The sequence below is a fragment of the Mustelus asterias genome, chromosome 8 (genome assembly GCF_964213995.1).
Source record: "Mustelus asterias chromosome 8, sMusAst1.hap1.1, whole genome shotgun sequence".
Classification (NCBI taxonomy): Eukaryota; Metazoa; Chordata; class Chondrichthyes; order Carcharhiniformes; family Triakidae; genus Mustelus; species Mustelus asterias.
The window spans coordinates 54,861,661-54,884,437 of record NC_135808.1 but is presented as its reverse complement, the minus strand read 5'-3'; the positions used below and the strand labels follow the sequence as shown (position 1 = coordinate 54,884,437).

At 43.8% G+C, this 22,777-nt stretch overlaps 1 protein-coding gene across 2 annotated transcripts in view; it reads right to left on the bottom strand.

The window, feature by feature from the left end:
- Positions 1-22,777, bottom strand: part of LOC144497167 (uncharacterized) — a 146,976-nt gene that overhangs the window by 18,564 nt on the left and 105,635 nt on the right. For both annotated transcript variants that reach the window (XM_078217971.1, XM_078217972.1), the window contains 8 exons: positions 19,609-19,762; positions 19,103-19,287; positions 14,762-14,894; positions 13,320-13,577; positions 11,344-11,456; positions 5,217-5,725; positions 3,622-3,963; positions 2,235-2,377 (listed from right to left, as the gene is read on the bottom strand). In XM_078217971.1, coding sequence (XP_078074097.1) covers positions 2,235-2,377; positions 3,622-3,963; positions 5,217-5,725; positions 11,344-11,456; positions 13,320-13,577; positions 14,762-14,894; positions 19,103-19,287; positions 19,609-19,762 — 1,837 coding nt within the window. The remainder of the gene's footprint in view (positions 1-2,234; positions 2,378-3,621; positions 3,964-5,216; positions 5,726-11,343; positions 11,457-13,319; positions 13,578-14,761; positions 14,895-19,102; positions 19,288-19,608; positions 19,763-22,777) is intronic.

Here is a 22,777-nt window from a genome sequence, read left to right as displayed (position 1 = left end):
GCTGTGAACCAGGTGCCATGATTTTGATCTTGTCTGAGTCATCTTGTTGATGGCTCTCCTCATTTTAGTTACTTAACAAACAGGCAACAATTAACTCTTGAAAATACACCTCAGTCAACCTCATTAACAGCAAAAAATCACTTTAGTTTCACATTTATTTTTTCGACAAGTTGTACAAACAACATTGCGTCCAATTAGAATGCAGATGCCACTTAAATACATCATATCCATAATCTACATCCCTGAAAAGAGGATCAAGTTGTATTTTTGGAAATCTCCGACCAACCCGTTTCTTGAGCATGCCCTCGTCTCCTCAACCTGTCTGCAGCTTTTGACATGATTGATGTGCTATCCTCCTCCAACACCCCCACCATTGTCCAGCTGGGGGAGACTGTATGCATCCGATTCCATTCTTATCCAGTCGTGGCCAGATAATCAACTGCAATGGTTTCCCCTCCCACTCCTGCCCCAAGTATCTGCCTTTTGTATCCTCCTCTTTTTCTTCTACATGCTGCCCTTTGACGACATCTCAAAATACAGCACCATGTTCCACACATACTCTTGACATTATGCAGCTCTACCTCACCATCATCTCTCTCAACCACTCCACTATCTCTAAATTGTCAGAATGCTTGTCCAACATAGAGTATTGACAGGAATTTCCTCTAACTAAATCATCAGCCATCAACTCCATCCATCTCCCTGGCAATCAAATCGTTTGCAACCTAGGTGTCACATCTGACCCCAAGGTGAGCTTCCAATTACATGCTCACACCATCACCAAGACCGCTTATTTCCATCTCTAACATCATCCAAATCTCTTATCCATCTGCTTACTTCTGGACTTGACTATTCCAACATATTCCTCACGAGCCTCCCATATGCAGCCCTCTGTAAACCTGAGGTCATCCAGAAGTCAACTGCCCATGTCCTAACTCATACCAATTCCTGTTCACCCATCATCTCTGTGCTTGCTGACCTATAAAACCAGGGCACAATGGGAAGATTTTGCAGCATCCATGGTCGATTGATGACAACTGAAATGACACTAATCCTATGCTTTGGCTTGCAATAGAGTTGATCGATAGGGAAAACTGTAATTACCTACAATTATGTTTCTTCTATTAAGCATATGCAAACAATTAAAGTATTAAATAGCATTGCTCAAGAGATTGACTTGCTTCAAAAGGGCCTGAATGTAAAACATCATAATGTTTGTACTAAGAGGTTGACAGTTCCATTGTCTCAGTAAAGATTTGATTTACTATTGTCACATGTTTTAACAGTGAAAAGTATTGTTTCTTGTGCACTAAACAGACAAAACATACCGTTCATAGAGAAGGAAACGAGAGAGTGCAGAATGTAGTGTTACAGTCATAGCTAGGGTGTAGAGAAAGATCAACTTAATGCAAGGTAGGTCCATTCAAAAGTCTGACAGCAGCAGGGAAGAAGCTGTTCTTGAGTCAGTTGGTAAGTGTACTCAGACTTTTGTATCTTTTTCCCGGTGGAAGAGAGAATGTCTGGGATGTGTGGGGTCCTTAATTATGCTGGCTGCTTTGCCGAAGCAGCGGGAAGTGTAGACAGAGTCAATGGGTGGGAGGCTGGTTTGCGTAATGGATTGGGCTACATTCACAACCTTTTGTAGTTCCTTGTGGTCTTGGGCAGAGCAGGAGCCATACAACCAGAAAGAATGCTTTCTATGGTGCATCTGTAAAAGTTGGTGAGAGCCATAGCTGACATGCCAAATTTCCTTAGTCTTCTGAGAAAGTAGAGGCGTTGGTGGGCTTTCTTAACTAGTCATGGTTCCAGTGCAGTATTTGTCTTACTCTCTTCATCCGCACTGGAGTTTTGCAAATTGAACTGAGAGCGAAGGAGGGAGAGCTTATTCAGTTTACCTCAAAACTCAGAAAACCTCTGAAAATGAACTTCTAAATTGGTTCATGTCCACATCTCCTCACCCAGTCTGGCACACACCACACTCTGCTGCTCTGCCACCCAACACAAAAACATTATTGAGATACAAATCTCAAAAGAACACCCACGGATACTGTTGGGAAGCGGTGATTTTTTAAAAATTCTAAAACACAACCTGTAGCTTTATTTTTATTTCCATTTCAGTAAGCATTCCTGCAATTGGCAAAGCATTTCTGAAACAGCTGAAGCCTCCACACTCCCTCGAGGGTTTTCGGTTGGAGGTGGTAAACTTGCCTGAATTGGGAGTTGACTGCACTTACTTGTAACAAACTTGATTGGGTAGGGCAGGTTGCCCTTGCTGGACTGGGCAGCAATGAAGGCGGCTGCACTGTCTGTTGACGGGAAACAATCCTCGGACGTTTGCAAACACTGACGGTTGTCAATCTCCAAACAGACTTCAGAACTGTGAGAGAGTAACAAAAAGTTAATGCCAAGGTGAGCCATAGAACTACAACAAGTTTACAACCGTTAACTAATTTGTGTCTGTAGCAGCTCTTTGCTGCATTCCACACAGGAACTGCCTTATGTTTAAAAACTAATTCTCCCAACCACTCTGTGACCTTAAATTAATGACTCCTCACCTTAACCAGCCAAAAAAGTGGTTTGCCTGATTCGCCTATAAAATCCTGCATAATTAAAAAACTTAAAATCTCCTGTCCACCTCCACACCAGTGGAAAAAGATTTCTATAACTCTCGGCTCTTCCCCTGGCCACTGTTTCACAACCCCATTATTATCCCGATGAATCTCAATCCAAAACTTGCCATGATCCTCTAACTACATAAAGCATGACCATAACATGTCCCTATTTACAAACTCAATGACCATTCTTGTGGATTTACCGATTTGTCGTCGCATTTTTCACACCGTTACGTAGTTTAGCTTCTGAATGTCTGCCCCATCCACTTCAGTCATCATGTCATATCCCAAAATGCCCATTAAACTGCATTTGCCCATTCTGCTGACGCACATATTCGCTTCAAGTATTTTACAGTCCTCTTTATCAAATCCCTCATTGTAATTTGTCAGCACATTTTAAGCAGTGTGTCCCTCTGCCCAAGACTATTTAGAACATAAGAGGACTCAGCATTGAGCTCAGGGACGCACCACTTCCTATCATCTCCAATACTGGCAATAGCTGTTAGTCAACCATGCTGTTGTATTCCCCTGCGATATGCCCGAATTTCTGTAACAATATTCCCGACAGCTACCCTCAGCAATGCCTTCTGAAAACTTTTAAATTAATTTACGGGGTGGGGGCAATGCTGGATAAGCCAGCATTTATTGCCCATCCTTATTTGCAGTTCAGTAGGTGGTGAACTGCCTTCTTGAACCTCTGCAGTCCCCAAGGTGTAGGTATACCTACAGTGCTGTTAGGGAGCTGAGGACCCTCGCCTTAACTTTTTTCCCTTTCATTCTAGTATTTGACATCTCCTGCTCAGTGTAGGCGTACACAGGTAGTAGCAACCCTCTACTGCAAGCAAGGTTTGAGGCTGCATTGCCATCAGTTTGGGTAGTCATACTACCCATTAGCACTAGCAAGCATACATATTAGGCAGCTCACTGCACAGTGGAGCAGCACAGTGGACCCCTCCCTTAAAAAAAAAACAATAGGCCTTATGTGGAGCACTGACTCAGGAATTCTTACCCTATAACAACCTTTTGCCCAAGCTCTCTCACAATCCGAATAAACCTCTTCATTCTGGAGCCATGGCCGTAGTAAGGGGTGATCATCGGTTCCCCTTTTGAGTTCTTCTTGAATCTCAGGACAGTGTGCAGGAGGGCTCCCAGCCTTCGAAGGAAGTTTACAGCATCCTTGAGCAGTTCCTCCGGAGGCAGGAGCACTACCAGCACCAGTGTCCCCTTGGCCAGTCGCTCAGGGATGTCATTCTCACAATCTAGGCCATCCCAACCACATTGCTCAGTGTTACAACCCTGGTCACAGTGTCCGTCTTTGTAGTGGTCAGCACAGTACTTCTCATAAAGTGGGCTGTGGGAATCAAAAAGGACAAGTTAGAGAGTAACAAGCAACTCTATCCTTCCTCAACAGATGCGGTCAGACATGCTGAGATTTTCCAGCATTTTCTGTTTTTGCTTCAGATTCCAGCATCCGCAGTAATTTGCTTTTAATTCCAAAAGTCAATCTTGTCCATTTCCAGCCTTATGACGATATTATATCATAGAAATCATAAAAACCCTACAGTGCAGGAAGAGGCCATTCGGCCCATCGAGTCTGCACCGACCACAATCCCACCCAGGCCCTACCCCCATATCCCTACATATTTTACCCGCTAATCCCTCTAACCTACACATCTCAGGACACTAAGGGGCAATTTTAGCATGGCCAATCAACCCAACCCGCACATCTTTGGACTGTGGGAGGAAACCCACGCAGACACGAGGAGAATGTGCAAACTCCACACAGACAGTGACCCGAGCCGGGAATCGAACCCAGGTCCCTGGAGCTGTGAAGCAGCAGTGCTAACCACTGTGCTACCGTGCTGATCTCCATGACAAACATGACAGCTACAGCTGTTGTTCTGCGTACCAGCCATAGTACGCTTAAATGCCATTACAAAACAACTTTAAGCCATGGGTCAATGAGTAGCCTTCTCAATATCCAAGGCAGAAAAAAGGTCATGGGTTCAAGTCCCAGTCCAGAGACTAGACAACAAAATCTGCAGTGCAGTGCTGAGGGAGTGCTGCACTGTCAGAGGTGCCTCTTTCAGATGACAGCTTAAAACGAGGGCTCTCTCAGGTTGGTCTAAAAGGTCCCATGGGAATATTTTGAAAAAAAGAGGAGAGTTCACCCGGTCAATATTTATCCCTCAACTGACATCACTAAACCAAGTTATTAGGTGGTTCTTGCATTGCTCTTTATGGGAGTTTGCTCTGCTCAATTTAGCTGCTGCACTTCTTACTGTGACTGCACTTCCAATGGCACTGCTGCATTTAAGGGGAAGCTTAGTCAGTAGTTGCAGAAGGGAAGAGAAGCTGACAGGGTGAAAATTAAGTTGAGAGGTGGGAGGTCTATGTGGAGCATCGATATACAAGGCTGAATGGCCTCCTTCTGTATTGCAAGCTCCATTCATTGGCTGTAAAGTCTTTTGGGATGTTCAGAGGAAATTAAAGGCATCACTTAATGGCAAATCCTTTTTTCTTTCACCCGAACCATTTTAACCCAACTTCAGACAGCTACCCAGAGAGAAGAGCTCCAAACCCTGGCACAGATTTTGAACATACTGGCAGGATTTCTGAGTGAATCGACAGTCGAAGTTGTCGAACAGGCACTCGGGCGTGTTGCAGGCTTGGTCGCACTGGTTGTTGTTGAAGTAGTTCCAGCATTGCAGGCTCTCTGAGCAGTTCTCCCAAGGTTTCAGGGTGAGCGAGCAGTCACCACCATCCCACTCACACTCATGGTTGTTGCACTCTTGGTCACAGAATTGGTCCCCAGCCCTCGTCTTACACAGGGGCGAATGGCAGTTCTTCCTCTCTGTTTCAGTACAAGTCGGCCCCCGGTATGGAGCAGGGCACTGACATCTGAAGAATGGTGGCGTAGACTTTGGGAGGCAGGTCCCGCCATTGTGGCACTGCCTGGCAAGGCAAATAGGTATCTGGCACTCTGAGCCTCTGAATCCTTTCAAACAATTGCACTTGGGGCCCATGGGGCTCATGGAGCAAATCCCACCGTTCTGGCACAATACCTGTCCACAGGTGTGGTTGGTGTATTCGCAACTCGCTCCCACTACGCCCTGCAGAGTAAAAGACATTTGGCATTAACCCTCCTTCAAATTGAGAAAGCTAGCTAAAAACAGATAGTAAGAGTTTCTACAGGTATTTAGAAAGGAAAAAAGTAAAGTGAGCACGATCCTCCAGAGAGGAGTCGTCTGGGGAACTAATATTTTTAAAAAAAGAAATGGCAGATGGTTTAAACTAGATTGGCAGGGGGACGGGGACCGAAGGGCAAATTCAGAAAAGAGAACAGGAGATGGAGAATTAGTGAGTGACACAGAAAGATGGAAGCAGTGCAGGCTAAAAGGGGCACAAGCACAGGAATTTGGCAGCCGTTAATAAAGATTTATATGTAAATGCAAGGAGCATAGAGTAAACAAAACTGATGAACTGAGGTAGACAGACACATGGCAGCATAATATCATCACTATAACGGAAACTTAGTTTAAGGAGGGGCAGAAATGGCAGCTCAACATTCCTGGATAAGAGTTTTCAGGCAGAGTAGGGAGGGGGATAAAAAAGGTGGGGGTGTAGCATTATTACTTAAATAATCAAAAGTGAAACATCAAATGAGGCCATATGGGTTGAACTCAGAAATAAAAAAAGGGGCAGCTACACTGCTACAACTATAGACCTCTAAATAGAGGAAGGGTGTTAGAAGAGCAAAAAAGACAATACCTGAATGAAAAAAACTATAGGACAGTAATCGTTGGGAACTTCAACTACCCTAATATCAATTGGAATACGAACAGTATGAAGGGCACAAAATTCTTGAACTGCATTCAAGAGAACATTTTTTAGCCAGCACGTAACAAGCCCAACAAGAGGGGACACAATTCTAAATTTAGTGTGAGGAAATTAAGCAGGGCACGGATGAAGTAATAGTGGGATCCATTTTGGACATACTGACCACACGATAGTTAAGTTCAACATTATGGAAAAGGATAAAGATAGAACAGGAGTAAAAGTTCTAAATTGGGGGAAGACAAATTTTACAAAGCTGAGGGGTGAGCTGGCAAGAATGGACTGGATACTATTAGAAGGAAAGACTGTGCCCAAGCAGTGGGAGGCATTCACAGGCAAAATTCACAGTGTAGACACGTCCCCACAAAGAAAAGAGTGGTACCGCCAATTCCAGAGCGCCCTGGTTATCCAAAAACATACAGGCTGAGATAAAGCAGGAAAAGAAAGCATATGACAGTCACAAAAGACTTTATACTAGGCAGCCGAGAGGAGTAGAGAAAGTACAGGGTGAAATAAAAATGGAAATTAGGAAAGAGGATACAAATAAACATTGGCAGATAAAATCAAAGAAAATCCCAAGATGTTTATCATACATTAAGAGCAAGAGAATAACTAAGGAAAAGGTAGGGCCTATCAGAGATGTACATGGTAACCTGTGGATTTTATGCTGCCGATGTGGGCAAAGTTCACAATGAATACTTTGTCTTCACGATGGGGAGGGATGATTCAGATGCTCTAGTTAAAGTGGAGAAATGTGAAATATTCGAAAAGCCTAATGAGAGAGGAAGTAGTGGAGAGACTGGCATCCTTGAAGGTGGATAAATCAGCAGGGCGAGTTGGATTGTATCCCAGGATGTCGAAGGAAGGCTGGGCAGAAATTGCAAATGTTCTGGGGATCATTTTCTCATCCTCACTAATCACAAGTGAGGTACCAAAGGATTGGAGGTCTGTGAATGTTTTACCATTATTTAAAAAGGCTGTCAGGGTTAGGCCAGGAAACTATAGGCCGGTCAATCTGACTTCACTGGTGGGCAAATTATTAGTAACTTTGAGAAACAGGATAAACTCATTTAGAAAGGCACAAATTGATCAGGGATAGTCAACATGGTTTTGTTAGGGGAAGGTTGAGACTTACTAGCTTAACAGAATTTTTTGAGGAAGTAACAAGGAAGATTGATGAGGGTAGTGCAGTGGATGTGTCTACGTGGATTTGAATAAGGAATTTGACAAGGTCCCACATGGCAGACTGGTCAGAAAAATGAGATCTCATGGGCGACAGAGGAACGTGGCAGGTTAGACCCAAAATTGGCTTAATGACCAGAAACAAAGAGTAATGGTCGATGGATGTTTTTGTAAATGGAAAACAGTTTCTAGTGATGTTCCACAATGCTTAGTGTTGGGGCCCTTGCTGTTTGTTTTATACATTAATGATTTAGACTTAAATATGGGCAGCATGATTGAGAAATTTGCAGATGACACAAAAATTGTAAGTTGATAGTGAAGAGGATAGCTGTCGACTCCAGAATGATATAAATGGTTTGGTTGAGTGGGCAGAGAAGTGGCAAATGGCAAATTCAATCCAGAAAAGTGTGAGGCAATGCATTTTGGAAGGGCAAACAAAGCTAACGAATACTCAATAAACGGGAAGATATTGAGAGGGGTAGAGGAAGTGAGGGGAGTGCATATCCACAGGTACTTGAAGGTAGAGGACTGGTGAACAAGAAAGCAAATGGAATGCTTCCTTTTATTGGCAAGGTATCAAATACAAAAACAGGGATGTAGCATTGGAACTGCATAAAACACTGGTTGTGTCAAAGATTGCGTTCTGTGTACAGTTCTGGTCATCGCATTATCGTAAGGACATAATTGCTCTGGAGACAATGCTGAGGAGATTTACAAGAATGTTGCCAGGACTTGATAATTGCAGCTATGGAGGACAGATTGGATAGGCTGGGGTTATTTTCCTGAGAACAGATGCAGCTAAGGAGTGACCTAATTGAAGTGCACAAAATTATGAGGGGCCTAGACAGAGTAGACAGGAAAGACGTGTTCCCCTCACTAAGGGGTCAATTCCAGGGGGCATGGATTTAAGGTGATTGGCGGAAGGATTAGAGGGGACATGAGGAAAATCTTTTTTACCCAGAATGTGGTGGGCATCTGGAATTCACTACCTGAGTTAGTGGTTGAGTCCAAAATACTCAACTCATTTAAAAGTACCTGGATCTGCATCTAAAAAGTGTTGTAATCTGCAAGGCTATGGAGCAGGTGCTGGAAAATGGGGTTAAAATGAGCAGCTAGTTTCCTTTTTCTTTTTTTTGGCTGGCTCAGACACAATGGGCTGAATCGTCTCTTTCTGCTTCGTAACCTCAGGTTTTATGAATTAAATAGACATTTTGCATCTGTCCTCACTGTAGAGGATATAACTACCTTTCCATAAACAATTGAGAATCAGGAGGTGAAAAGGAGGAAGAAATTAAAAACGATTATAATAATCAGAGAAAAGGTACTGAGAAAATTATCAGAACTAAAAGCTGACAGGTTCCCAGGTCCTGAAGGACATTATCTTAGGGTCTTAAAAGAAGAAGTGACTGCTGAGATTACAGATGTATCGGTTTTAATTTTCCACAATTTCCGAGATTCTGAAAGGTCTCATCAGATTGGAAAATAGTTAATGTGATTCCTCTGTTCAGCGGAAGAGGAAGACAGAAAGCAGAAAACTACAGGCCAGTTAGCTTTACATCCAAGTAAAATGCAATCAGGCAGAATCAACATGGTTTTGGAAAGGAAAATCACATTTGACTAACGTATTAGAGTGTGCAGTTTTGATCTCCTTATTTAAGAAAGGATATAAATGTGTCAGAGAAGGTTCACTTGACTGATACCGGTGATGGTTGTTGTTGGGGGGGGGGGGGGTAGTTGTCATAGATTTATACAGCATAGAAAAGGCCCTTTGGCCTATTGAGTCTGCACCGACACAACTACCACTAGAAGTGTGCTAATCCCATTTTCCTGCACTTGGTCCATATCCTTGAATGCTATGATATTTCAAGTGCTCATCCAAATATTTTTTTTAAAAAGGTTGTAAGGTTTCCGGCCTCCATTATCTTCCCAGGCAGTGCATTCCAGATTCCCACCACCCTCTGACTGAAAAAGGTTTTTTTCAAATCCCCTCTGAATGCCCCGCCCCTTACACTAAAACTATGCCCCCTCGTGATTGACCCCTCAACCAAGGGAGCAGCTACTCCTTACTCATCCTGTCCATACCTCTAATAATCTTATACACCTCAATCATTTAATCCAAGCCTATCTAGTCTTTCCTTATTGCTCAAATGCTCCATCCCAGGCAACATCCTGGTGAACCTCATCTGTACCTCCTCTAGTGCAATCACATCCTTGGTCGGGGTTTAATCTACAAGGAAAGGTTGGACAGGCAGCGGTTGTATCCTTTGGTTTAGAAAAATGAGACACAATATTATTTAAATATACAAAATCCTGAGGGCACTTGACAGGGTAGATGCTGACAGGATGTTTCCCCTTGTGGGAGAGAATAGAACGAAAGATCGCAGATTAAAAAATAAGGGGTCTTCCAGTTAAGAGAGATGAGGAGACAAGAGGGTCATGACTCTTTGGAACTCTCTCTCAGAAATGGTGGAAACAGGGTGACTGAATATTTTTAAGACAATGACAGATAGATTCTAACAAGGGAGTCAAAGGTTATCAAGGGTAGGCAGGAAATTGGAGTTGTGGCCATGATCAGATCTACTGTTGGCTTAAGGGGCTGAATGGCCTTCCCGTGCCCCTAATGCACACGTTCCCTCTCATTGCCAAAACACTGCATGCACTGGTCACACATGCAGCATGTTCAACACATGTTCCCTTGAATATAAAGACTACAACTGGTCGGGCTTCAGGGACTTGGAGGAACTTAGCCACATGGGATCAATAAGCTGGAGTTACAGTCAACCAGGCAAATTGTCTGTTGAAGTATAAAAAGACACAAGTCTGATTGGCCAGCATCCTGATTGCTGAGGTAGTATGTGTGCATCGGCTGTGATGCCCTCGGAAATTGAGTAGCCAATCAGTGAAGGTCAGTTGCATTCATGGGGCACAGACAGGAGGAAATTACCCAGATGAAAAGCTCTCATTTGAGATGGAAGGACGAAGGAAGAGCTTGGTTCTAGCCAATAAGAGGCAAGGACGGCATTTTTGCCTTGGAACAGTTTAGACAAGGGGAAACAAAAACCTGAGCTTTTTGACTCTTGAAAGGCTAGTAACTGAAATAAAACCTAGCAGTGGTATACAAGAGATGTAGTTTATAGCAGACTAAATGGAGAATAGGGGCAGGTTCACACTAGGGGTACAAGAAAATGATAGGGCATCCTGTAAAGAATCAAGGTGGTGGCAGTGAAAAGCCCTGGCTTAATAAAACACAATTAGAGACTGTGATGTGACGACCAGGTGGAGTGAAAGGAAAAAGAGAGAGTGTTTTTGGAAGAAAAAGTAAAAGGTCACCACAGAGGCTTTCCTCCAAGTAGCTTATGATTATAACCCTGTTTTCACTTCACATCTCTACTCACAGATTTCAGCATGAGACTGGAAATAGTAATCGGGTTGCTAGAAACTAGGCAGACTTCCACCATCGGCTGCCCCAGTCATTTCAAGTGGAACAAGTAGACTACCACTGGCACACTCAGCAGACAGAGAATTGTTAACATGACTGGTTACACAAGCACCTGCCCAGGGTCCCAAAACAACAACTGGAAGGATTGGAGATTCATGGCAAATAAGACATATAAACCAGTTGCTCTTTTAGAAAAAAAAGTGACAGCATTTCCAAACAATTCATAAATATTCAGACACCCGAAGGATTGGGAAGAACTCGGATAAGACTTACAGGTCTGCACTGGCAAGTATATCCGAGGCGAGTGTTAACAGCAAACATGCATGTCCCTCCATTCTGACATGGCTGAGAAAGGCACAGATCAACAATGCTCTCACAGTGACGGCCTACAAGAGATCAGTGGCTTGTATTAATAGAACATAGAACAGTACAGCACAGAACAGGCCCTTCGGCCCACGATTATTGACTGAAAAATAGGATAAAATATTATTCTCAATCCTGGCAATAAACAGCATGAATATTGGATGACATGCAGTTAATGTCACTTGCTTTAAAAGGTAACTGTTGTTTTGAGGACACTGCCTGTCCACTGTTCACTTCCTGGGAGGGAGACTGTCCTTTAGGTCATAATCACATCCTGTGCAAGTGATCAGTTCTATTTTTCTACTTTGAGACAAAGTCCATTCAGTACTGGGCAGACACAAAAAGATTTGCTCAAATATTAGAAGGGATAACATGGCCCTTGCTTTATAGTTAATAAATGTTACATCCATTAAAAAAATCATTTGAAACTGCAAACAGCTGCAAGTTCTTAGTTCAGGGCATCCAGCAATAACAAACAACAAATTATTTAGTCTCGGCAGGTTGCTGTTGCAGCAATGCACCCATTCTTAAGAGTAACACATTGAGTTTGGATATGATACTGTAGCCCAGGCTTCATGGACCAGCTCTGAGCACCATGTTATTGGTTCCCGATCTCCAACTTCCTCTAGCTTTACAACTTCTGAGAACTGTGTTCCTCCAACTTGGACTTCTCGTGCCTTCTCCCCAATCCCTTTGTCCCATCACTGGTGGCAGTGCCTTTCGCCATAAGGTCTGTAATGCCCTTCCTCAACCTCTGCCCTCCTTCCTCTTCCTTGAAAGATAAATAAAAGTGGATCTATAGCTGGGCAGATAATTGTCTCCACAATCTCCTTCAGACATCCTTAATCAAGGATCTCAGGATCAAGAGATACGCATCACTGCACTAATTTTTAAAGTGAGCAAACAGTCAATTGGACCTATTCCAGCCATTGCTTGGGCTGGGCCCACACAATCCTTCTTTGCAGCTAGAAATATGGCACTCAGTCAAATGACACTTAAACCTATCCAGGCTTGTTCCCAAACTGATGTAGGTAGGAATACAATCTTAAGGAACAATGAAAGGTCTATAAGTCCAACATGTCAATAAATTCTCTCAACATATTCATCTTTATCATCCAATTGTTTTTGAGAACCATTTAACCTGTCTCCTTCAATGTCCCATTCCCAATAACTTCTGCTAAACAACCTAAAATCTTTAGGTTGAAAAAGTTCTTCCTGGCAGTGTCATTACGGCACAGGAGGCCGCCATTTGGCCAATCACATTCATGCCGGTTCTCTGTAGAGCAATCCAGTCAAGATTCTTTCCTTCTGATTCTGTCCCCTTTGTTTGAACCCTCCACAATTGTGGACAATTAGCTGGTGGATCAGCTGAAAATTTCCAATTAAATCATCTCAAAGTCTTTACTCATCACTGTGCTCCTACTCCAGGCAGCTGCGATGATCTTGATTGTTCCAATTAGCTTCAGGGCCAAACAAAAATGCCTCTGATGCTGGATCACAGGACGGCTTTGAAAAATGAGTGAAGAAGTCCCGCTGTTCAAGGCTCTGAGTAGCTAAGCAATACCAGTCATGAAGATCCCAGATCAGCGGTGAGTCAGTGGATCTGCCAGGACAGCTGTCATAAATGGACCCATTTTATCTCCACATCAAGAGCAAGATAGGATTCATGCTTCTGATCACTCATGTTGTAGGAGAGAGTGCCTGTGCATGGGACACAGGCTGAAGACGCTATGTGCTTTTGGATGTATTGGCCTCTGCGATTGAGCAACCCAATACAAACTATCCACTCTCAAACCCAAGTGATGGTCACTGGACCACTCCACGTGGAGAGCAGTCAAAATGAGAAAATTTACAAGAACAAAAACGAGAATTGCTTTAAAGCTCACCTATGAAACCAGGTCGGCACCTACACAGGTAATCATTGGTTAACTGGACGCAGTCAAGGCTGCCCTTGTGATCGCATGGGTTGGAAAGGCACTCATTGACATCTCCTTCACAGCGCTCTCCAATAAAGCCCGGTGGGCAAATGCAGCTGTAGCCACCGATTTTGTCATCACACCGGCCGCCATTTAGACATTTGTGCTCCCCGGTGTGGGGATTAATATTGGGCTCACAATCATCATTGTTTATTTCACACAGAATACCTGTAAACACAGAAAACTGGTTAAAAAATACACTTACAAAAAGAATACCCACTGTTTTCATACTTTCTGTACTTGATCCCCAACTCCCTTCTTACTCGCCCTACTCACAAAACTTTACCCACTACAAGTTTGGCCAAGCAATCTGCTCTCGGGCTTCTGAAAGGTTATCACAATTATACTTTTGTCTCTCGTCTGGAGGAAGCATTGGCTCTCAACATTAAAAAAAACACAGCAAGTCACGTGAGAGAATAAGTCAGTTCAGATGTTCTTGGAACATCTGAGGGTCACACTAAAATCAACATGATCAACTTTCACGTGACCATACCCCATTGACGGTAATGGGTGTTGGTAATTTGATTTAGGATTCATCCACCAATGAGGCAACAGCATTAAGAACTTGTCTAAAATCACAGGCCCACAAAACTCAAGACAAACCAGCAAGTAAGACACAGAAATAGGGTTATGTTCCCAAGTTCTGAGGGCTGAGAGAGCTCCAAGCTAGATTGTCTTTGCTGTCTACTTGTTGTACAAACTGAAGAACATACATTTGAAATGCCAAACCATCTGACTAGAATCTAGCCATCTAAGGTGGCTAGATTGGAGTCCACACCCATTGTCCCAACCTGCTCACCTATTCCCTTTCTATATCAGTAGGTTTCTTTCAATTATATTGTAGCCTTCTGAAAATCCACATAAGTAACATTTGCAGTAACTCCCTTATCTATTCTTTGAGCAAAATTTCAACAGGTTCATGAGACATAACTTACTCTTAACACAGTGGTTCTCTCATATTTGTCAAAGTGCTAACAGTCCCCCTGCATATTTCCAACGCTCTCCACCCATCCAAAATTAGCCACTGCCCATGAGGGGGCCATTTCTCTATTCAATAGCGCTCATATCGTTTCCTTTTTTGATGATTCTATTCACTCCACAAACCACTCAACGTGGATTGGATTAACACAGACACTAATGTATGATTGGCGAGTAAGAATGAAACAATTCAGACTCCTCTCCTCCAGTTCATTTTCAGTGAAACTGTGTGTAACCTTAACTTGCCGTGCCTGTTTTGAACCTTGATGATCATCATGTAACACTGATCCCAGACAGCAATCTGGGAACTCATTCAACTGATATCATTTCCTATGTAAAGCAGACGTGATACTCTTCCTTGGTTGTTTCATTACCTCCAGTTCCTGGTGGACAGGAACACTTGTAATCATTCACCAGGTCGATGCATGTTCCTCCATTGTGACAGTGATAGACTTGGCATTCATTCACCTCATACTCACAGTTGGCTCCTTGATACCCTGGAACACACTGGAGACCAAGGGGGCTGATCATTAGTATGATTGGGAAATTATACAAGTTATTAATATGAAGACATCAGCAAATATTGATTCTGGACATTACTTTCTGGAAAGAGCTCCATTGTTTCCCTGATGGTGAATACACAGCATTAAAATACAGTGCCAATGTCATAATGACCAGATATTCAGTTTCAATGATGTTGGTTGAGGGATAAACATTGGCCAGGATACTAGAAAGAACCTCCCTGCTCCTTGAAATATGCCATGGAATCTTTTGCATCAACCCAAAGGCAGACAGTCTCTCAGTTTAGAATCTTTTCTAAAATGAGGTGCAGCACTCCCTCAGTACTGCACTAGAATGTTAGCCTGGATCATGCAGTTTAGCCTGAAGCCACAATCTTGGAATCTGATAACCCGACAACTGACATAATAAAAAGTCTATTAATATTTGAGAGACTGGGAAGGGCAGGGGGATACGGGGATGGCAGTAACTGCTCTGGAGACATATAGCAGCCCTGCCAAAATTAATTGTCGAGTTTCACCCAGAAAGAACTGTCCCTTAGACAAGCCATTATCCAGGGCAGCCAAGCTCTTTGTCCTGGTGGTGGTGTATGTTGATACGAAGAAACTTGGGAGATCCCCATTTTGAGTTGAAACTGACTTCCAACAATTTGCTTCTGTTTGAAGTTGTTGACACAAATTGTTCTAATTTAGGATTTTTCCACCAATGCCCCAATAAAACAACAGCCTTTTCCAATGCTCCAGGCCCAAATAGGTCAAACGGAGACAAAGGCACAAACAGAAAGAAATTTCAAGGTGGGCTGAGTTGCCTGCATCACCCTGGCTCAGGGGAACACATTAAAACCCAGAGATTCTACTTGTAGAGTAAGACATCTATTTCCATTAGAGGGGGTGGACCGACAGTTATGTCCCTCAAATTAACAGCAACTTTCTTACACTGATATTTGGGGCCCCACCGTGTGAAATGATTATGACGTATCCGCAGAATTATCAATCAAGTTCCCAGACACTGTTCCAAATCACTGCATCAACCTGACTATCTTACCAAGAAACTGGTTATACCTACAACCTCACCCTGTTATTCCTCACTGTTGTGAACTGATACTGGAGTGATGTGAAAGTGATAGGACGACAACATTTGTTTTATTTAAAATAGCGAGTGGCTAGGGTTTGGAATGCACTGGCTGAGTGTGTGGTGGAGGCAGATTCAATCAAAGCATTCAAAAGGGAACTGTCATCCGAAAAGGAAGAATGTGCAGGGTCACGGAGAGAAGATGGGGGAACCATACAAAGGCTCTCATTTGGAGAGCTGATGCAGGCACGATGAGCTAGGTGGCCACCTCCTGCGCCCCAACAGTTTTGTGATTCTGTTAATGGTTGCCTGAGCACCTTCGGGTGCCTCGCCCAATTGACCACTATTCCTCTTGAGCTGATACCTGCTGTATGAAGTGACACCCAATTCAATCCTCACCTGATGACAGGAGAGCGATAGCCCCTGTCGATTTTCCAATTCTCTAGCCTATGGTAAAAATGTCATGAACACCTTTGATGGTTCGCAGCTGACTGGAGCTGCCAACTCTGGACGTTTTATCACATGATTCTCCATCTCCACACGGCAGCACAGTGGTTAGCACTGCTGCTTCACAGCTCAAGGGACCCGGGTTCAATTCTGGCCTTGGGTGATTGTGTGGAGTTTGCACATTCTCCCCATGTCTGCGTGGGTTTCCTCTGGGTGCTCCGGTTTCCTTCCACAGTCCAAAGATGTGCAGGTTAGGTTGATTGGCCATGTTAAATTGTCCCTTAATATCCCGGGATACGTAGGTTAGAGGGATTAGCAGGATAAATACGTGGGGTTACAGGAATAGGGCCTGGGTGGGATTTTTGTTGGTGCAAACTCGATGGGCTGAATGGCCTCCTTCTGTACTGTAGGGCTTCTATGATAAACCCCACAGCTCTGTCTATAAAAAAAAAACTAAAAACACACCAGGACAAAGTGTTTCCCCACCTCCACAATGTTAATATTTTATAAATAATAAACTGAAGTGTTGACTTAAAAAAACATTTATTAATGCCATGATTTTTTTGATGAGGTGCAGGAGATTAATCTTTAATTTCTGTAGTATGCAGGACAATCCTGGAAGATTGGCCACAGGAAGTATAGTGGAGAACATGCCCCTGTCTACATCAATGGGGACAAAGTAGAAAGGGTCGAGAGCTTCAAGTTTTTAGGTGTCCAGATCACCAACAACCAGTCCTGATCCCCCCCCATGCCGATACTATAGTTAAGAAAGCCCACCAACGCCTCTAATTTCTCAGAAGACGAATGAAATTTGGTATGTCAGCTACGACTCTCACCAACTTCTACAGATGCACCATAGAAAGCATTCTTTCTGGTTGTATCACAGCTTGGTTTGGCTCCTGCTCTGCCCAAGAAACTACAAAGGGTCATGAACGAAGCCCAGTCCATCACTCAAACCAGCCTCCACACAGTCTACACTTCCCGCCGCTTCGGAAAAGCAGCCAGGATAATTAAGGGCCCAATGCACCCCGGACATACTCTCTTCCACCTTCTTCCAATGGGAAAAAGATACAATAGTCTGAGGTCATGTACCAACTGACTCAAGAACAGCTTCTTCCCTGCTGTGATCAGACTTTTGAATGAACCTACCTCGCATGAAGTTGATCTTTGTCTACACCCTAGTTATGACTGTAACACTACATTCTGCACTCTCTCCTTTCCTATGAACTCTCTCCTTTCCCAAGAACAATATGCTTTGTCTGTATAGCATGCAAGAAACACATCTGACAATAAATCAAATCAATCATCCAAGATCCAGATAACTTAATCCAAACCAGTGAAAGGAATTGGGCCTGGATTTTAGTTTTGTGTTAGGTGTTGCACTTACTAATTGAGCCATTATGGGGAGCTCCTGCTCAGCTTTATAAAGTTAAATCCACTGATTTCCACTCTTGGCTTTCTTACTTGCGAGGGTAATGGATCTGAACCCAGCTCTGACAGGTCCCTGGTATATCCCTCCAATTACTTCTGCCCTCAGTGTGTACAGAACCACAACGTCCTATGAAAGCATGGCTCAAAAACAGTGTACATCACATCTATGCCAGAGGATTTAACATGAACTTAACACACGCAATTACTGCACCTTAAATCTGTTGCCAATCAATTCAATAAGCAAACTTCTGAGCCAGCATCGAGGGCCATAAACTCAAACACCCCGCTTCAGAATACCAATGCGAGGGGCTTGGGACCATGCCATGATGTGAACTTATTTCAGCAACACCGACGACAGTAAAGTCTGCAGTAGAAGCCAAAAATCAAATATAAAGTAAATAGCTCCATTGGAACTGCTCTATTTTCTACCAAATGCAGAGAAAAATGTTGAATCTCAGTTTGGCCAACCACACCACATTCAGGTGGAGCACCAAGAACCTCAGATGCCTACTCTATCCCCACCCTTATAGTACAGCCCACTTTGGTGTTGGTCCTTCACATAAGCTGTCATTAGTCCTGCTTCAGTGGCAGCACTCTTGACCCAAAGTTGAAGCTGTGCATTCAAGTCCCACTCTAGAGACTGCAGCATAAAGATTAAACTGCCATTCAGCAGAGGGAGAGCTATATCGTCAGCAGTGCCTGCTTTTAGATGAAACCTTAAACTGAGGCTGCATTAGCCCTCTCAGGGCACCATTCTGAATAGGCGGGGAGTTCTCTCCAGTGTCCTGACCAATGTTTATCTCTCACCTAACATCACCAAAACAGATTATCTGGTCATTATTGCATTTCTGTTTGTGGGAACTTGCTGTGTGCAAATTAATTGTCACTTCAGTTACATTGCAGCAATGAAATGTTTCAAAAAATACTTTATCAGCTGAGTTTGAGTTATCACTTTTGTGACATCCTGGAGTCATGAAAGGCACTAAATAAATGCATGTCTATTCCTTCTTTCTTTTAGTCCTGCCCCTATTTTCTTCAGCCACCCAAATAATCTATTCATTAACGCTGACATGGTCTTTGCTTCAACCGCTAACTCTGATAGTGACATTCCTCAGCCTCGTAACTCTTTGTACATGTAGGTCTCTATCAAAGGAGTTGCTCCTGTTCTCCGTATGAGATCTCTTAGGCTTAATCACTGCCCGTTCATCCTGTAAACCTGAAACATCGCTTTGAACAAACGAACTCACCTCGCATGCATAATTGCCCAGGTAGTCTTTGCAGGTGGCTCCATTGCGGCATGGGTTCGAGGCACAGTCGTCCACATCCAGCTGGCAATAGCTGCCTGTGTAGCCGGACATGCACCGGCACCGATGACTGTTGCCAGTGTTAATACATATCCCTGAATGCTGACACAGTTGTTCGACAGTCAAGCCTGAAAGGTAGAGGTTAACGGAATAACAAACAACAAAAAAAAATCTATGTCTCCATCAGCACTACTGGAATTTAAAACAAACGAACACAAGGGCAAGTTCTATTCTCTGTCTCCTCCCAGTGAAATTATTTTGGCAAACAAAAAAATTAAACATATCTGGGTTAGAGACAGACCATCTGGTCATGTTTAATGCTCCGTCTTGGCGCAGAACACCTGTGGTCACAACATAGTCTTCTCCAAATATTACGACTAGCGAGTGCCACCCTGTGCACCCGCTACCTCTCCCCCACCCACCCACCCCTTTCCCTGGGTTTGACTTACCTCTCTGAAGAGCAACCACCTCACATGACACGTCTGGCACATCACAGTACAGCCCTGTCCATCCACTCTGGCAATTGCAGCGATATGTGGCACCTTGCTGCACACACTTGCCTCTGTTTTTACAGGGCAAACCACTACACAGATTCACCAAAGTCTAAGTGAGAGGAAGAATAATGAAAGCACTGGGTATAAACATATAAACCAGTCACCCGTAGCGCTCACCCACATAATGCACTTAGAATTCCCGCCCACTAAGTATGGTAGCATAACAGTCATGTTACTGGACTCAACGTACAGACCTGGTCTGATAATCAAGAGATGGGAGTTCAGATCCTGCTATTATGGTTTCAGAATTTGATTTCAATTTAAATAAACCCATAATTTAAAAACTGGCATCAGTAAAGTCGACCCTGAAGCAGTTGGGTCGTTGATTAAAAACCCAGCTAACTTGAGAAAGAACCCTCTCTCTAAGTGCCTCCAGTTGTGGTTAACTCTTCACTGCCCTTTGAAGTGGCCTCACAAGCCACTCAGACGTGTCAAGTATCTCCTTGTGGCAGCTTGCGATAGGCAATAAATACCAGCCTTGCCATCAATGCCTACATCTTATGAATAAAGCAAAGGAAAAAAACTTAATGAGCGAAGCATGCTAATCACTTGTTTTATAACATGGGACTTGCTATTAATTGCCTTTGATTGTGCGCAGGTCAGTCACTGATTCAGGTTTCATTTGAGCACATATAAAAGAGATACTTATTTAAACAGTGGTGTTTTGAACTACGAATTGAATACTTGTAACATTTACTTCGGCAAACAAATGGAAGACTGAGTAAAGATTGGCTCCAGTATTATCCCTTCATCTGAACACTGTAGAAGGGTCATATGGACTCAAAACATTAACTCTGTTTCTCCACAGATGCTGCCCGACCTGCTGAGTTTATTCAGCACTTTCTATTTTTATTTCAGATTGCCAGCATCCACAGTATTTTGCTTTGATTATCGCCCTCCATCAACTGACTTTCCAGGATAGACACTTGCAAAGTAACATATTGGGCCCTATTTTACCATTTTCATTTTCAGTGCTGGGTGGACTTGAAATTGGGAGTGTTTCAGATCCAACTTTTAGACCTGTTCTGGAGGCGCCCCCATACACACTTTGCCTGCAAAAATATCAGCGAGTCCGAATCGTGTTGCACAAGCCTGTGGGCGGGGCTTAACACATCCAAAACCCTGCAGCTCCGACCGGTGCCTCCAACTGCGCATGCGCAGAAAAAAAAAATGACAGAATGCTGCTCCCCTGCCACAACCCTCCCAGCCAGATAATGCCTCCCCCTGGCCCCCACAGACATTGTCCCACCCCCACAACATTACTGACCCCCTTATTCCCCACACCCCAGGCCAATCGCGGGTCCCTCCTCCCTTCCCCCCACCAATCTCAGGCAAAGTGGCAGCGGACCCACCTTCCACCCTCCCCATCGATCTCAAGCAGAGCGCTGTAGGACCCACCTTCTCCCTCCACCCGGATCCACCTCCCCACCCAATGATCTCAAGCAGAGAGCCGTCACGCACTCAGCACTTACCTCCTCACTAACCCTCACTGATGGAGCGCCCAAACTGGACTTACATGGAGCATGTCTGTGTCGTGCTGATTCCGGATGGGCGAATGCGGTGGTAAAGAGGACAGTGCCGGTAAAGTTGGGCATGCAGCCCATTAAGTCAATTTAAATGCATGCAAATGTATTTAAATGGCCTTTGTGCCCATTTTGGGCACAGTCCTGATCGTGGCCATTTTGGGGCCTTGGAGCGGGGGAAATCGGCGCAGATCGCGCTATTCACCTCACGCCCGGCTTTACCAAATTTTCGCTCCCAAAAACGGACACAACATGATGGTAAAATCGGGCCCATTAACTTATTTTCATTATTCACTCCCCCTTTCAGGGAAAATAAAAGGTGCAGCCAAGACTGGATATACTGGCCAATTTTCATCCTTCAACCAACATTGGGACCTTGTGGTGCATAAATTCGTGCCAAAGTTTTGTGACTCAATTTCAAGGAAAGTATTTAATTGGCTGTAAAATGCCTTGGGATATGGTGAGGTGGTGAAAGGTGATATAGAACCATAGAAAAATACAGCTCAGAAACAGGCCTTTTGGCCCTTCTTGTCTGAGCCGAACCATTTTTTGCCTAGTCCCACTGACCTGCACTTGGACCATATCCCTCCACACCCCTCTCATCCATGAACCTGTCCAAGTTTTTCTTAAATGTTAAAAGTGACCCCGCATTTACCACTTTATCCGGTAGCTCATTCCACACTCCCACCACTCTCTGCGTGAAGAAGCCCCCCCCCTAATATTCCCTTTAAACTTTTCTCCTTTCACCCTTAACCCATGCCCTCTGGTTTTTTTCTCCCCTAGCCTCAGCGGAAAAAGCCTGCTTGCATTCACTCTATCTATACCCATCAAAATCTTATACACCTCTATCAAATCTCCCCTCAATCTTCTACGCTCCAGGGAATAAAGTCCCAACCTGTTCAATCTCTCTCTGTAACTCAGCTTCTCAAGTCCCGGCAACATCCTTGTGAACCTTCTCTGCACTCTTTCAACCTTATTTGCATCCTTCCTGTAACTAGGTGACCAAAACTGTACACAATACTCCAAATTCGGCCTCACCAATGCCTTATATAACCTTACCATAACACTCCAACTTTTATACTCGATACTCCGATTTATAAAGGCCAATGTACCAAAGGCACTCTTTACGACCCTATCCACCTGTGATGTCACTTTTAGGGAATTCTGTACCTGTATTCCCAGATCCCTCTGTTCAACGGCACTCTTCAGAGTTCTACCATTTACCCTGTACGTTCTACTTTGGTTTGTCCTTCCAATGTGCAATATCTCACACTTGTCTGCGTTAAATTCCATTTGCCATTTTTCAGCCCATTTTTCTAGTTGGTCCAAATCCCTCTGCAAGCTTTGAAAACCTTCCTCACTGTCCACTACACCTCCAATCTTTGTATCACCAGCAAACTTGCTGATCCAATTTACCACATTATCATCCAGATCATTGATATAAATGACAAACAACAGTGGACCCAACACCGATCCTGCGGCACACTAGTCACAGGCCTCCACTCAGAGAAGCAATCCTCCACAACCACTCTCTGGCTTCT